This window comes from Anguilla rostrata, unplaced genomic scaffold, assembly GCF_018555375.3.
Source record: "Anguilla rostrata isolate EN2019 unplaced genomic scaffold, ASM1855537v3 scaf1087, whole genome shotgun sequence".
Lineage (NCBI taxonomy): Eukaryota > Metazoa > Chordata > Actinopteri > Anguilliformes > Anguillidae > Anguilla > Anguilla rostrata.
This window is the reverse complement of record NW_026986427.1, coordinates 4,439-19,415: the sequence shown is the minus strand read 5'-3', so window position 1 is coordinate 19,415 and position 14,977 is coordinate 4,439. Positions and strand designations below refer to the sequence as shown.

The 14,977-nt window shown below is 37.9% G+C and overlaps 1 protein-coding gene across 1 annotated transcript in view; it reads right to left on the bottom strand.

Annotated features, from left to right (window-relative positions):
* LOC135247143 (uncharacterized) overlaps window positions 1-14,745 on the bottom strand; it is a gene marked incomplete at its 3' end in the record, with an annotated part of 33,666 nt that extends 18,921 nt beyond the window's left edge. The window contains exons 1-6 of the mRNA XM_064320426.1: window positions 14,167-14,745; window positions 13,897-14,051; window positions 13,437-13,558; window positions 12,821-12,882; window positions 12,546-12,646; window positions 12,101-12,182 (exon numbers count right to left, since the gene is read on the bottom strand). Coding sequence (XP_064176496.1) covers window positions 12,101-12,182; window positions 12,546-12,646; window positions 12,821-12,882; window positions 13,437-13,558; window positions 13,897-14,051; window positions 14,167-14,384 — 740 coding nt within the window. The remainder of the gene's footprint in view (window positions 1-12,100; window positions 12,183-12,545; window positions 12,647-12,820; window positions 12,883-13,436; window positions 13,559-13,896; window positions 14,052-14,166) is intronic.
* Window positions 14,746-14,977: the final 232 nt, after the last annotated feature.

Below are 14,977 nucleotides of genomic sequence, written 5' to 3'. Positions count from 1 at the left end.
AAACAGAGATGTCACTGATTATCCAAATAGCTTTCCCTTCTTCTGTAGGCAGATATATTCATTTTTTGTTTGCTTTAAGTGAGTTGTAGAAACCTTAATACATATATCGCCTATTCGTGACAGCACATGCTTAATTTGTGCCTGCTACAATGACTTTTTTATGATTTCAGATACTGTTCAAGATAATCCCATAGATTGTGCCATACTGTGATACAAGATGTTCCCGATTTCTTCAAACCACTATTCACCCTGTCCTTACCAATTAATGTCATGAATGACTTATTTCTACAAAATTTGATTTACAGTGAAAGGTTTATGGTTATATTGGTCAAGCAATAAAGGTATAAAGTATATGTGGGTTTTCATTTGCAGTTGATTAGTCACCTACATAACAGGGTTGTCCTCCTCTGATGTCTATAATGCATTATTAAGTTACAGAAATACAGCCATCAGTTAAGGACTGCCACTTAAAAAATCTAAAAACTAAAAAAGAAAAAGAAAAGTGCACAATCTGACAGTAATGGGTGTCCAATTATTGTGTATTCAGGATTTTATTATTGACATTTGCAAGTTATTCACGTGAAAATGTCAAATTCTCGTGCAGATTCAAATTTTACATGATTTCATGTCACATATTTTCTTTTCACACATGGAAATTTTCATTCACATTTGAAAAAATCCAGTCACACATTAATATGTCTAGTTTACATGACATTTTCTTTCTTCATGTGAATATTTTGATTCACATGTGAAAATGTTTGATTCACATGTGAAATGGCAAATTTCACAAGTGAATTTTTTTGTAAGGGAATTCTACACTTTTTAAAATAAGAACTATAACATTAAAATAAAATGATAGGAAGTTGGTGCTTAAAGGAATGCTTATATTATAGGCTATAGTCTTTTTCTTACACCAAACTGTTATGACTATATGAGCTAGTATAAGTATATTTGCTTATTTCATTATTTATTTATTTATTTATTTGTGAAATAAGCTTAGTTAGCTCAGAAGTTATCATTTTTTCTGGACCTGAAATGTGAATGTTTCACTTGGATAACCAATTGCAAATAAAATAGTTGTAATTAGTATCCAGTGCAGATCTTTCATTTTAATGAGTTTATTTCTCATGACACAATGCTTAAAGCTTTCAATTTGAAGTGCAAAATGTCTGAAGCTGAAAGACTTTATTTTAATTCTAAAAAAATTTATTTTGAAAGAGTACCTCACATTTTCAGTAACCAAATTCACCCTATAAGTCATTTGGTGTCAACAAAATCTCCATTTTATAGATTTCTTTTTTCTTTTTTTAAAATTGTGAAACCCTATAGGCTAATCAAATGGTAGAGCTATAGGTCTCTGTTTCATGTAAACTTTGGGGAAGACTGTACCATCTAGTCTAGTGTTGTGAAATTTCAGGTCTCACAAGCTAGTGCGTCCAATTATTAATTCATATGAAAATATTGAGGGTGACATGTCTCCCAATCTTCCCCAAACCATCACGGATGGGTAGAGCCTTTTTATTATGAAGGAGGAGATATTATGACTGATCTGTTTTGACCCTGTAATAAACAGATCAAACATTATTTATGTATCTTTCAATGTTTCTGAAAAATTGCTCATTCATAATATTTTCCTATTACCAGCCAGTAATTATACCTCCAAGACCAATGTGAAATAATGTCCCCATAATCTCATCCCTTTTCTGCAAAAGTTGTTTCTCATATTTTATGCACTCTCTAGAATCAGCTCAATTGATTCTGTAGTCTAAGTGATATCATATTCAAAAAAATATAAACATTCATTGATAATATAATCTGTCTACCCTCTTCAGTTCATATAATCAAACTCACCCCCTCTTCCTTTCAAAGTACATATCTCTCTGGTCCGGAAAGAAGAAACTGCTAGTTTTCTTCGATTTGAAAATCTTTCTAATGTACAGTCACTCCGTCAAAGTAGAAAGCGCAACTGAACTTCAGTGCGATGAATTAGCGTTCTGGCGGTTGGTATCCGAAGGGAGGTATTTTAAAGGTGCGCTCAACATATTAGGGTGGGTTCAATGGGTGTACATTTCTAAGTGATGGGACTACAGCTACTACGTCAAACTCATAGGACAGGGTGTATTAATTGCGTACATACCATAAATTAAGCAAGAACTTTTCCAAAAATAAACCAAGAATAGGCATACACATTCCAATGAGAACAAAGAAATTGTTATTTGCTATTGAAGGCTTGTGGACTTGAACACAATTAGGTTGGGCAGGAGATCTCTCCAAAGCAATAATGAATACATTTTCCAAATAAATCAAAACATCATCCATTTCAGCTTTTGTGGAAGACTGTACCATCTACTCTGGTGTAGTCAAAGGTCACGTCTCACAAGCCAGCAAGTCCAGCAATTAATTCATATGAAAATATTGAGGGTGACATGTCTCTCAATATTCCCCCAAACCAACGTGGATAGGTAGAGACTTTTTATCACAATGGTGAAGATATTATGACTGATCTGTTTTGACTGTGTGAGAAACTGATCAAATTAAATATGTTATTTCTGTACCTTTCATTGTTTTAAAATTGTAAATTGATAATTGTTTCCTATTACCATCCAGTAATTATATCCACAAGACCAACAAGCATAGATTCTATCTGCAAAACTCCAACATATGGTCTGATAAAATAATGTCCCCATAATCTCATCCCTTTTCTGCAAAAGTTGTTTCTCATATTTTATGCACTCTCTAAAATCAGCTCAATTGATTCTGTAGTCTAAGTGATATCATATTCAAAAAAATATAAACATTCATTGATAATATAATCTGTCTACCCTCTTCAGTTCATGTAGTCAAACTCACCCCCTCTTCTTTCCAAAGTACATATCTCTCTGGTCTGGAAAGCAGAATCCACTAGTTTGCTTCGATTTGAAAATCTTTCTAGTGTACAGTCACTCCGTCGAAGTGCAAAGCGCAACTGAACTTCAGTGCGATGAATTAGCGTTCTGGCGGTTGGTATCCAAAGGGAGGTATTTTAAAGGTGCGCTCAACATATTAGGGTGGGTTCAAGGGGTGTACATTTCTAAGTGATGTGACTATAGCTGCTACGTCTGACTCATAGGACAGGGTGTATTAATTGCGTATGTGTAGGATGAGCAAAAACCTTGCCAAAAATAAACCAAGAATAGGCATATGCATGCCAATGGGATCAAAGAGGTTGTTATTTGCTATGAAGGCGTGTGGACTTGAACACAATTCCGCTTGAAAGGAGGTCCCTTCAAACCGAGCGGCAGTGTAGCATAATGTAGTATAATGGGTAAGGAGCTGGTCTTGTTACCTAAAGGTCACTGGTTCTATTCCCAGGTAGGACACTGCCATTTTACACCCCTGAGCAAGGTACTTAACCTGCATTGCCCAGCTGTATAAATGGATGCAAACGGAAATGTAAAAGTTGTTTAAAAAAAATAATAATAAAAAAAGTTGTGGAAGTCGCCCTGGATAAGAATTCCTGTGATCAGTAATCAAGATATCATCAAAATGCAACTTAATCATACTTTACACCTCATCTGGGATATCAGAGCCTATCACTTTTGACCTGTGATTCCCACTGATTTGAATATATATATATATATATATATATATATATACATATATATATATAATTACATATGTGTATGTGTGCGTGTATTTTTAACATTACTCTGTGATAAAAGTGTTCTTTTGTTAGACTGTTTTATGATTTGTGTCTGCATACCAAAGCAGGCTTCCATGATAGCTCGCTATCATGGGTGTTTGTTGTGTTTCATCATTAGAGGTCCAAAAACAGTTCATAAGGGTGATGAAGACCCTGACATGGCTGGTGCGAGCAAAGGAGCTGATTATTCTCACATGAATGGAATCTGTGCTTTTACGCACACTGTAAAACCAGTTTGAACAGGCTGGGTCACTACAGTTAGACCTATTGTTGCAGGCAAAGATGCACCTTGTTGAATCCATGCATGAAGAATGAGGCAAAACAAGGTCCTCCTTGAAACTAGATTGGTTTACCTAATAAAGTGGATGGTGAGTGATTTTTTAAAACTTCACAAAATATCTTCCTGTACCAAAAGGGAGGCATTTAAATCCTTTATTAAGGGTCACACTATTAACTTCACAAGCTCCAAATTCAAAACATCTTGATAAAAGTTCACAATGTTGAAGTCAACTTTCAGTCATTTTCAGAAACCTTATTCTGAAGTTTATCAAGAACTACTGCTTCTAAAAGTACAATCTGAAGAATTATCAGTCTCTGAGGCAACTGCAGAAAGATTTCAGCAGTCATTCTTTGATCAGGGAGAAAAACATTCAGAGACTTTAGCACAGTGTATAAAGAAACTACAAGCAGAAAGATCTGTTATAACATTAAAAAACCGATGAAGGGGATCCTATAGTAGAACCTGTTGTAATAAACGAGACATTCAGTGTCGTTTAGAAAAAATCATATAGCTCCAATTAAGGGCCATCATGCATAGAATTTACATGAATTTCGTCCTAAATTTCATTGTAGGACCAGTTACTCATCTGTGCATAAGCATGGTTCATAAAATATGCATACGAATGAAAAAAGTTTCGTAAATCCCACATACGCATGTTGCATTTTTAGGTCACAAATATCCCTAAAAGCACGCGTACATGAATGCGCTTTAGGACTCCACCCAGGGAAGTCCCATCAATTCTGCTTATACGGTCACTAATCTCATTTTGGTAATTAAATCACTTTGAAATGGCAGTAAAATGCTGCTAAGTAATGTAATTATCATTGTAGTAAAAAACAAACATGATGGCAGAAGTAAAAAAAAAAATGGCAGAGTAAAAAGAATTATATGAATTAAAAGGCTGGTGACGAAGGTGCAGGCAAGCACACAACTATTGTTTGGTTCCATCGACAGTACTGTGTCCTGAAAAACAAAATATTGGCAAGCTGCGACAGAGCTCTGGGTAAAAGGTATTGACTTATCCTGAAGAGCAAGAATGTTCTCGCTGTGTATCGTTACTTTCGCAAAGTCTGACAACAGTGCTCGGTCCCTTGCTCACGCATAAGTTTTTATAGTCACGTCTATAATGAGTTAATATTGCACAGCTGTAGAGCAATTTGCATATATATTTTTTTATTTTTTTTGCTACTGCAATCACATGCAATTGATTTTAAATACATTTTTTACTTTGTAGTGTCATGTAACTATTTACATTTAGCTCATTTTCTGTTGGTTGAACACAATAGTTTAACATCTCAGCTCTGTTACTAATGTGAATATCAGCCTATGTTTCAGAAGCTTCCTTTTGATTATTATACTTTGTGTATGTATGTTAATACAACCCACATTAATCCACATTAATGGCATGTATGTATTAATGGCATTTTTTGTTGGAATTTTGTCTATATTATTCAGATATTGTTGTTGCTTATGTTCTTCAGATACCACAGCTATTGACAGATGGAAAATCTATCTCATGCTTAATACAGCTGGACATCCACAATGAATAGTTTAACATAACATAGCACAACATAATGACGATAGTATCTAACACTGTATCAAACCTAGTCTTGAAAATCCCCAGAGTTTCTGCCTCTACTATGCGACCTGGCAGGCTATTCCATACATTGACTACTCTCTGTGTGAAAAAAACTGTTCCTATTGTCTGTATGGAATGGAATAAGTTCCATTTATGTCCCCTCATTCTACTAACAGAACTCAACTGAAGAATCTCTTGTAGTTCACTTTGTTGATCCCCTTTATGAATTTAAAAGCCTCAGTTTGTACACACGGTCTGGAGGATGCGTAGAGATATGTTTGTCTATGTCTCTTTTGTCCGCCGCGTTGAGACACTGGGACAAGTAAGACAGACGCCTCTGTACACTTTCACGTAGTATTAGTTTTTACTGTATAGACACACTAGTCTAGGAGTGTTGTCTCCCTCTGTATTTAAGTTTGTTAGTTAGAATAGTAGGTAGGCTATTGATCTGAATCTCAAGATAGGTAGTCTTCTTCTACTTTTGTTTCTAGCTATCTTCATTTGCTTTTGTTATTTTATTTTCTTTGGCAACACTCAGGATCCCAATCCTCAGTTGTGTGTGTGTGTGTGCATATGTCCGTGTATATATATATATATATATATTAGTACATACTGTTTATAGCCTGGGCAAGGTACTTAACCGAAATTGCTTCAGTATATATCCGGCTGTATTAATGAATACAATGTAAAAATGCTATGTAAAAGTTGTGTAAGTCGCTCTGGATAAAAGCGTCTGCTAAATGCCTGTAATGTAATGTAATGTAATGCGGACCCCATTTTACAACACCCCTAGACAGCCGGGTCCTAACACACATTTTCACCTTTTCACGGTTCATAAATTTCTATGTTGTTGTGGATTCTGGCGTACACAGAATTTACAATCTAATCAGTGCGTGCGGCTGTTTCAGCTGCAGGAGGCTGCTGGATTTGCAAACTAAAACCCATTTCTCAGATGGTCTCAATACGCCTGGTACCCCAGAGCCATCCAGTTAGATGCAAGGGGAAAAACTGACATTAGAGAAAATATCTGATGCAAATCTGGTAAAGGGGTGTGGCCAGATGGTCTACCTATGGGGTTCCTAATCACTGTTTTGCCAAAACCGGGGAAACCGAAAGACAAATGTTAAAGCCTCAGACCCATACGTCTCTTGAATTCTTATTTCATAAGTGCTTTGTAAAATCTTAACTAAGAGACTCGAACATTTAGTCCCATATATTGAATAGAGAGAGCAAAATAGGTTCATCCCTGAGTGCCAATCACCGATGATGTCACCCATAATAATAGTCTTACATCGGCTTTCACAATGTGAGGAGGGTGTTAAATATTCTCCACACCCAGAAGAGAACACCAGACACAACTTTCCTATTATAAGACACCAAAGAATGCCTTTGACAGGGTTGAATGGCCCTATCTGTTTGAAGTCATGGAGAGATTTGGGTGGGGCAAATTTCTGTAAATGGGTTAGACTTTTATAAAAGGATCTATATGCTGAGGCAGGGAGAAATTGTACTTCATTGTGGCCAATCAGAATCAACTGAGGGTGCAGAGAGGGGTGTCCTCTGTCACTATTTTTATTTATGTTAGCTATCGAGCCGTTGGCAATTGTGATAAGATCACAATTCACATACAGAGATCGCAGGTCTCAGCATAGGACAGCTAGAACACTGCATAACCCTTTATGTGGCTGACGTCATCCTGTTTTTGAGAGACTTGAGCAGATCTGCCCCAGCCCAACTGGATTTGATGGAGAGATCTGGTAATATCAGGAAAGTCAAAAATTCTAAATCCTCAATAATGCCCTTTAGTATCGAGGAGAGGAGTAATGCACCCATTCAAGTTTCTCTTTTTCATGTGGTTAAACACGTTACAAAGCCGGGCATACAGATTGTTTGCACACTGAAAATATGCACCTATACTTTTTATATTTCTCAACTAAAATTAATATCTTGAACTTCCCCAATCTACTCTGCCTCTTCCAAAATGTTCCGTCACCACTCTTCCCTGGCCTATTCCCAAGGTTAAGAGTAGTTTTTTTGGAATGTTTTTTAAGTGTTCAATTGCATCAGCATTAGAACGTTCAGTTAAGAACAGTTAACTGCAGTGCTAGGGATCCCACAGAAGCAAATTAAGCCCAAGTTTTGTATGTTAGGTCCTTACTTGCCTGGGCACAATTTGGGACGTAGGGAGCAAAAGTTAATGAATATTTGTCTGCTGCTGACAAAACAAGTCACAGCCCTCTCATGGAAGAAGGTTTATGGACCCACCCATTGCTCAATGGTTTTGGGTACTGTCTATGCCTCTGTGAATTACACACTCTCTAACAGGTAAATGGGTTGCTTTGCTTCATAAAACTCGAAAAGGATTTTTACAAACATATTATTATTATTATTGTCATTATTATTACTATTATTATTATTATTATTGTTATTGTTATTGTTATTATTGTTGTTGTTGTTATTATTATTATTAATGAATTAATTAATTATATGTTTGTAAAAAAAAAAAGTCCTTTTAGAGATTTATGAAGCAAAGTAACACGCTGAGAAAGTGTTTAAATGAAATGTCTGATTATAGGCATTTGATTATAAGTTCTGTGTGTCTGGCTGTATGAGGATTAGGCCTCAAGTGTCCCAGATTTTTTCTTGAACCAAAATGGAACCGTAATCAGCTTTCCACATTTTGAAGATAGATATGGATTTGTAAGAACTTTGTATGGCTTTTGGAGTGCATGACACTCCTTTAGTCTTATATTTATAAAAGTATTCCAAGCTCACACCAGGAGAGGATGATGGTACAATTGTTAAGCAATTAACACTGCTAAACTTATTTGTCTCATACTTTGGTGTCAGGATGTGCTCGGAAAGGTACGGAGTGCGATGGTGCACTGGGTAGCACTGTTGCCTCACAGCAAGAAGGTCCTTGATTTGAATCTCGGCCTGAACCTTTCTGAGTGGAGTTTGCATGTTCTCCCCCATGTATGTGTGGGTTTCCTCCCTGTAGTCTGGTTTCCTCCCAGAGACATAATTGGTTAATTGGAAAGTCAAAATTGCCCTGGGTGTGTGTGTGTGTGACTTATTGATCCCTGTGTATTCCTGCCTCTCACCCAATGCATGCTGGGATAGGCTCCAGCACCTCCCGCGACCCTGACCAGGATAAGCGGGTATGGATAATGGATGGATGGATGAAAAGTAAAGATGTTAGTTTGTATTCCTTTTCTTAGTGATAGTGGAAAAAGTCTTCTTGTGAGATTCCCCTCATCCTGGACCTGGCATGTAAATTCTGATGTTCTGTTGAATGTTCCCATGCTAATGTCAAATAAAAAACCATGTAAACAAGGTTGTAAAAAAATTAACTAATCTTTATTTAGAACCCACAGTACAGATGATTACTACATACCATTATAAACAGAATAACAAAATATAATCTTTTTATTATTTTGAAAAATAAACATACAATAAGTTAAAAATTGATCTAATATCAACAGTTGGTTTTAAAATACTTGTAATAATAAACAGTATTATTTATTCCAGTATGTACAATTACAGCCTGGAATAGTTTTGTAACTCCTGCACATATTCAGTACATTTTCATTTTAAATACAGTTGGAGAGATGTATATAGTAAAATAAACATAAGGATTTAAATCATTTTCATTTGTAAACTTTAAATTACATGTCAAATGATAATTGATTAAACCTAACAAATTGCATCAATATTGCATTGACTTTGCAACATGCAATACATAGTTAACCTTTAATTAAATAAAAATAATGCTTCATAGAAAGATAAATACATGCAGATTTACATTTGAATACCTGGGTATAACATAGCTGAGAATTTAGGATAATTCTCATATTTAACCCATATTAATAAATAAAGATAAATATCTTACACCATCCAGCCATGCAGTTGCTATGTATCATATGTGTAAGAACATTATAATAAAACATCAATCATAATAAAACTTGGTTTTCAGATTCCAGCTGAACGTCCAAGCTCCACCCTCTCACATGGGATGCGTGACATACTGCTGTATGTGGTAGGCCTGCCTCCTGCGCCAACGTCTCTTAATGGCCGCACAGCAACCACACAGCAGGCACTGCAACACAGAGGCAGAGAACGTCAGAAAGAGAGAGAGAGAGAGAGAGAGAGAGAGAGAGAGAGAGAGAGAGCACACACCGTAACACAAAGTGAAAGTCAGAGCAAGAGAGGGAGTGCTACCTCAAATACAGGGGAGTGGCTCACTGAGACAGAAGAAGAAAGTTCCGACACACACACACACACACACACACACACCGCAGTACTTACACAAAGGAGGATCCAGAAGGGGAGGAGGATGATGGCGATACCGCAGGGGATAATGATGGCCAGGGCCCATCCAGGGAACCTGCCTGCAGTACTTGTGATCAGCAGGAGGACAGGGCTGCTTGTGGTGGTGGGGGCTGCGGTGGTGGCCAGACCTGAAAGTGCAGGCGCAATGAGTGATTAAAACTAGCGGGCAGGAATTGCACCCAGCTAAAAGCCTGCTTTTCAGCTCCAGAAGGTGGATTTCCAGGAAACGCACAAGTAATTTTTACCGTGACATGCACCTCAGTGAAATAACAAACCTGCAAACAACATATGTAGTCTGGACAGAACGGTTTTCAGTGATGTTGGAGCTGTAACAGGTGAATTTCTAGGAAAACACCACAGCTGTCTTTTCCACTCTAACACGCCCTTCATGGAATTCAAAATCTTGCTTACAACACGTATAATCTGAACAGGGAGTAAAAAGTAATGTGCGCAGCTGTACATCTGTGAGTGGTCAGAGATGACACAATGAGAAGGTCACTCTATCAAATACAATTTTATTAAACTACAGCAAATCATGTTTCATGATGCAAGGACAGCATGATTTTCAGCATGAGTTGATGAGTGCCAGGAGAAACTTACCACTAACTGCCAGTATCGCAGCCAGGAAGTTGCTTGGTTGGTTGATGTCACCTTCCTGATAGACATACTCCACATTGGCACGAATCTCATTGGGCAGGTGGCTGCAGAAAGATGTGAAAAGTCCAAATTTAGGAAGTTTGCACCGTGCTCATCAAATGCACTTTTGTAGATTTTGCCACAAGGATGAATTTGCAACTTGTCGCCATGAAGATATTGTAAGTGAAATGAATATTTTCAGGCACAGTCATCCCAGATGTCCCAGGATTGAAACTTACGTAAAGTTTGCTTGTGGGAAGGTGAAAGGACTTGCATTAGGTTTAATCAGCAATCCGTTCATCTGCAGGTTGAAAGAGAAATAAATAGGTGAGTCAAAATGATCAACAAATTAAACAATCATGCTCACTGGTACATGAGCTTTGATTTCTTTATCATATGACAAAGAACCCTGATATTCAGCGTACTATTCGTTCATGTCATGATTAAAAAACCTTGAATTTAGCAGTAAAGATAGTACTCTGCTGACCAGTTGTCTACAGTGTAACTGGCATGTGTACATTAATCCTTAAGCCACAGAATAACTCATACATTTAAGAGTAATTTATATCCACATGACATATCCAATGAAGAGTCCTCCAGGTAACCATTAAGGAATGATGTTAAAAAAAAAAACAGCAGAACCTACAGCAGGCATGACTGAATTTACCAAACCATCTACAGAAAGATGGCAGCAGAATAAACTTCAATTCGGAAAGCTGAGAGAACTATCATCAGACTGTTACAGCAGGACACTAGTTTAGTACTGTCAGGGTCTCTACAGAGAATGCTCTGGTCTACAATTAAAGTCTGTTTATTGCTACTTTACTGTGCTGGATGCCGTCAGGCGAGGCTTACCAGCTTGTTGACCGAGTCCTGAATGCGTGCTTGCGTCTCCGTCCTGAGTTCTACATTCTCTGGAAAGCTCACGTCATTGATCTTGTAGGCCAGTCTCAAAGCGAAGGAATTGTCTGACAATCCTGAAAAAGAAATGATTGGAAGGATATTCTTCACAAAAAAATTTGGGTTTGACTTTTTATTGTAACATGTCAAAGCATTCAGTTTGTACAATTGAGGTAAATGTTTTACGTGCAAACACCATTATCTGTAACGATGTCTCTGTATGAAGAAATCTCAACTTCAATAAATAATCTATTGACAGAGTCACATTCTATAAAATGATAAAAAGATAATATGATATTAAATAATATTCTTGCTGCACTTTTTAAATAAGGTCCAATGAAAGTACTGAAATAAAGATGGCTGAAAAATGCCAAGGGACAGTGGCAAAGACGGGGTGTGTGGATGTGTGACGTACGCTCATATGTGAGATTCTGCACCCTCACGGTATCATTCAGCCGGATTTCATCACCATTCAAGAAAGGACTGCCCTTTGCGAGAACATCGCTCTCACTGGGGACGGTGTTGTTGGTGTGGAACACAAGTCGGACAAAGACAAACACTGGACCCACACTGCAGAAACACATGGAGATGACTTAAGTATTAGAAGTCCAGCAAACCACAGATTTGACAGAGAAATGATTTCACAAGGAGGACCCCAACACTAAAACCAAACATAAAGATGGATACATACACTGTACGTGGAGATGCTGTGGTGGTCACTGCTGGAGAATTCGTTGTGGCAATCACAGGGGAAACTGTACTGCTTGTAGGACCTTAAAGCACGGAAACAATGAGACACTGAAATGAACCAAGCAGGAACGTCATCCAGCAAAAAGGCTCATTTTCAGTAATGGTGCAGCACCAGCAGAAGAATTTATTTTTAAAAACACACAGCTGTTCTTTCCACTGGAACACGAGCTTCGGTGAATTCACAATCTTGCAAACAACACGTAATCTGAACAGAAAGTGAACCGTGATCTTGGAAGATGTACACCTGTGAGTGCTCAGTTCTGACAAAATGAGAAGGTCACTCTATCAAATACAATATCATGAGTTGAACTACAGAAAGTCATGTTTTATGATGTAAGAACAGCATGATTTTCAGTATGAGATGATGGGTGCCAGGGCAAACTTACCACTAACTGCCAGTATCGCAGCCAGGAAGTTGCTTGGTTGGTTGATGTCACCTTCCTGATAGACATACTCCACATTGGCACGAATCTCATTGGGCAGGTGGCTGCAGAAAGATGTGAAAAGTCCAAATTTAGGAAGTTTGCACCGTGCTCATCAAATGCACTTTTGTAGATTTTGCCACAAGGATGAATTTGCAACTTGTCGCCATGAAGATATTGTAAGTGAAATGAATATTTTCAGGCACAGTCATCCCAGATGTCCCAGGATTGAAACTTACGTAAAGTTTGCTTGTGGGAAGGTGAAAGGACTTGCATTAGGTTTAATCAGCAATCCGTTCATCTGCAGGTTGAAAGAGAAATAAATAGGTGAGTCAAAATGATCAACAAATTAAACAATCATGCTCACTGGTACATGAGCTTTGATTTCTTTATCATATGACAAAGAACCCTGATATTCAGCGTACTATTCGTTCATGTCATGATTAAAAAACCTTGAATTTAGCAGTAAAGATAGTACTCTGCTGACCAGTTGTCTACAGTGTAACTGGCATGTGTACATTAATCCTTAAGCCACAGAATAACTCATACATTTAAGAGTAATTTATATCCACATGACATATCCAATGAAGAGTCCTCCAGGTAACCATTAAGGAATGATGTTAAAAAAAAAAACAGCAGAACCTACAGCAGGCATGACTGAATTTACCAAACCATCTACAGAAAGATGGCAGCAGAATAAACTTCAATTCGGAAAGCTGAGAGAACTATCATCAGACTGTTACAGCAGGACACTAGTTTAGTACTGTCAGGGTCTCTACAGAGAATGCTCTGGTCTACAATTAAAGTCTGTTTATTGCTACTTTACTGTGCTGGATGCCGTCAGGCGAGGCTTACCAGCTTGTTGACCGAGTCCTGAATGCGTGCTTGCGTCTCCGTCCTGAGTTCTACATTCTCTGGAAAGCTCACGTCATTGATCTTGTAGGCCAGTCTCAAAGCGAAGGAATTGTCTGACAATCCTGAAAAAGAAATGATTGGAAGGAAATTCTTCACAAACAAATTTGGGTTTGACTTTTTATTGTAACATGTCAAAGCATTCAGTTTGTACAATTGAGGTAAATGTTTTACGTGTAAACACCATTATCTGTAACGATGTCTCTGTATGAAGAAATCTCAACTTCAATAAATAATCTATTGACAGAGTCACATTCTATAAAATGATAAAAAGATAATATGATATTAAATAATATTCTTGCTGCACTTTTTAAATAAGGTCCAATGAAAGTACTGAAATAAAGATGGCTGAAAAATGCCAAGGGACAGTGGCAAAGACGGGGTGTGTGGATGTGTGACGTACGCTCATATGTGAGATTCTGCACCCTCACGGTATCATTCAGCCGGATTTCATCACCATTCAAGAAAGGACTGCCCTTTGCGAGAACATCGCTCTCACTGGGGATGGTGTGGTTGGTGTGGAACACAAGTCGGACAAAGATAAACACTGGACCCACACTGCAGAAACACATGGAGATGACATTAGGATTAGAAGTCCAGCAACCCACTGATTTGACAGAGAAATTATTTCAAGGTAGGAACTCAAGTATAAAAGATGATTATGGAAACATACATCATACGTGGAGCTGTTTTCGTGGTAACTCTTCCCGCAAATGTTGGTGCTTGTGAAATGTTAGCAACACTTCTTGTGGCTGCTTGAGAAATTGCTGTAACAATAGCTGAAGTTGCTGAAGATGCTGGATAATTTGTTCCATCAGTGACAGGTGCACCTTCTGTGGTAGTCATTGTTTTAGCAAATGTTGATGCAACTGTGGGTAGAACAATGGGCATTTCTGTTGCTGGTTGAGGATGTTCTGTAACAACAGCCGAAGTTGTTGTGAATGCTGGCAAATTTGTGAGAGGGGCAGCAGTTGTTGTTGAAGAAACTACAGAATTTGTTACAACTGGGAAGAGGGTAGCTCCTTTTGTTGAAGATGCTTGAAAATGTATTGAGGTTGTGGCTTCAGTTCTTGTTTCAACCCTTGTTGTGGTGGGGTCTATAATATTTCTTGGAGGGCTTGTTGGAGTAAAGGCTGCTGTTGTTCGAGCACTTGTTCTACTCAGAAGTATAATTGTTGTTGGGGGGCTTGTGGTGGAAACGGCTCCAGTCGTTGCTAGAGCACTTGTTTCGGTCGGAGATATAATTGCTGTTGGAGGGGGGGCAATTGTTGTTGTTGGAAGGCTTGTTGTGGTAGGGGCTTCAGTTTCTGTGTGAGCACTTGTTGTCATCCAAAAACTAGTGGTTGTTGGAAGGTTTGTAATGGTAAAGGATTCAGTAGTTGTTGGTGCACTTGTAATTTGGGCCATTGTTGTTTTTGGAGGGCTTGTTGTGCTTGGGGATTCAGTAGTTGATGGAGCACTTGTTGTAGTTAGGGCCATAGTTG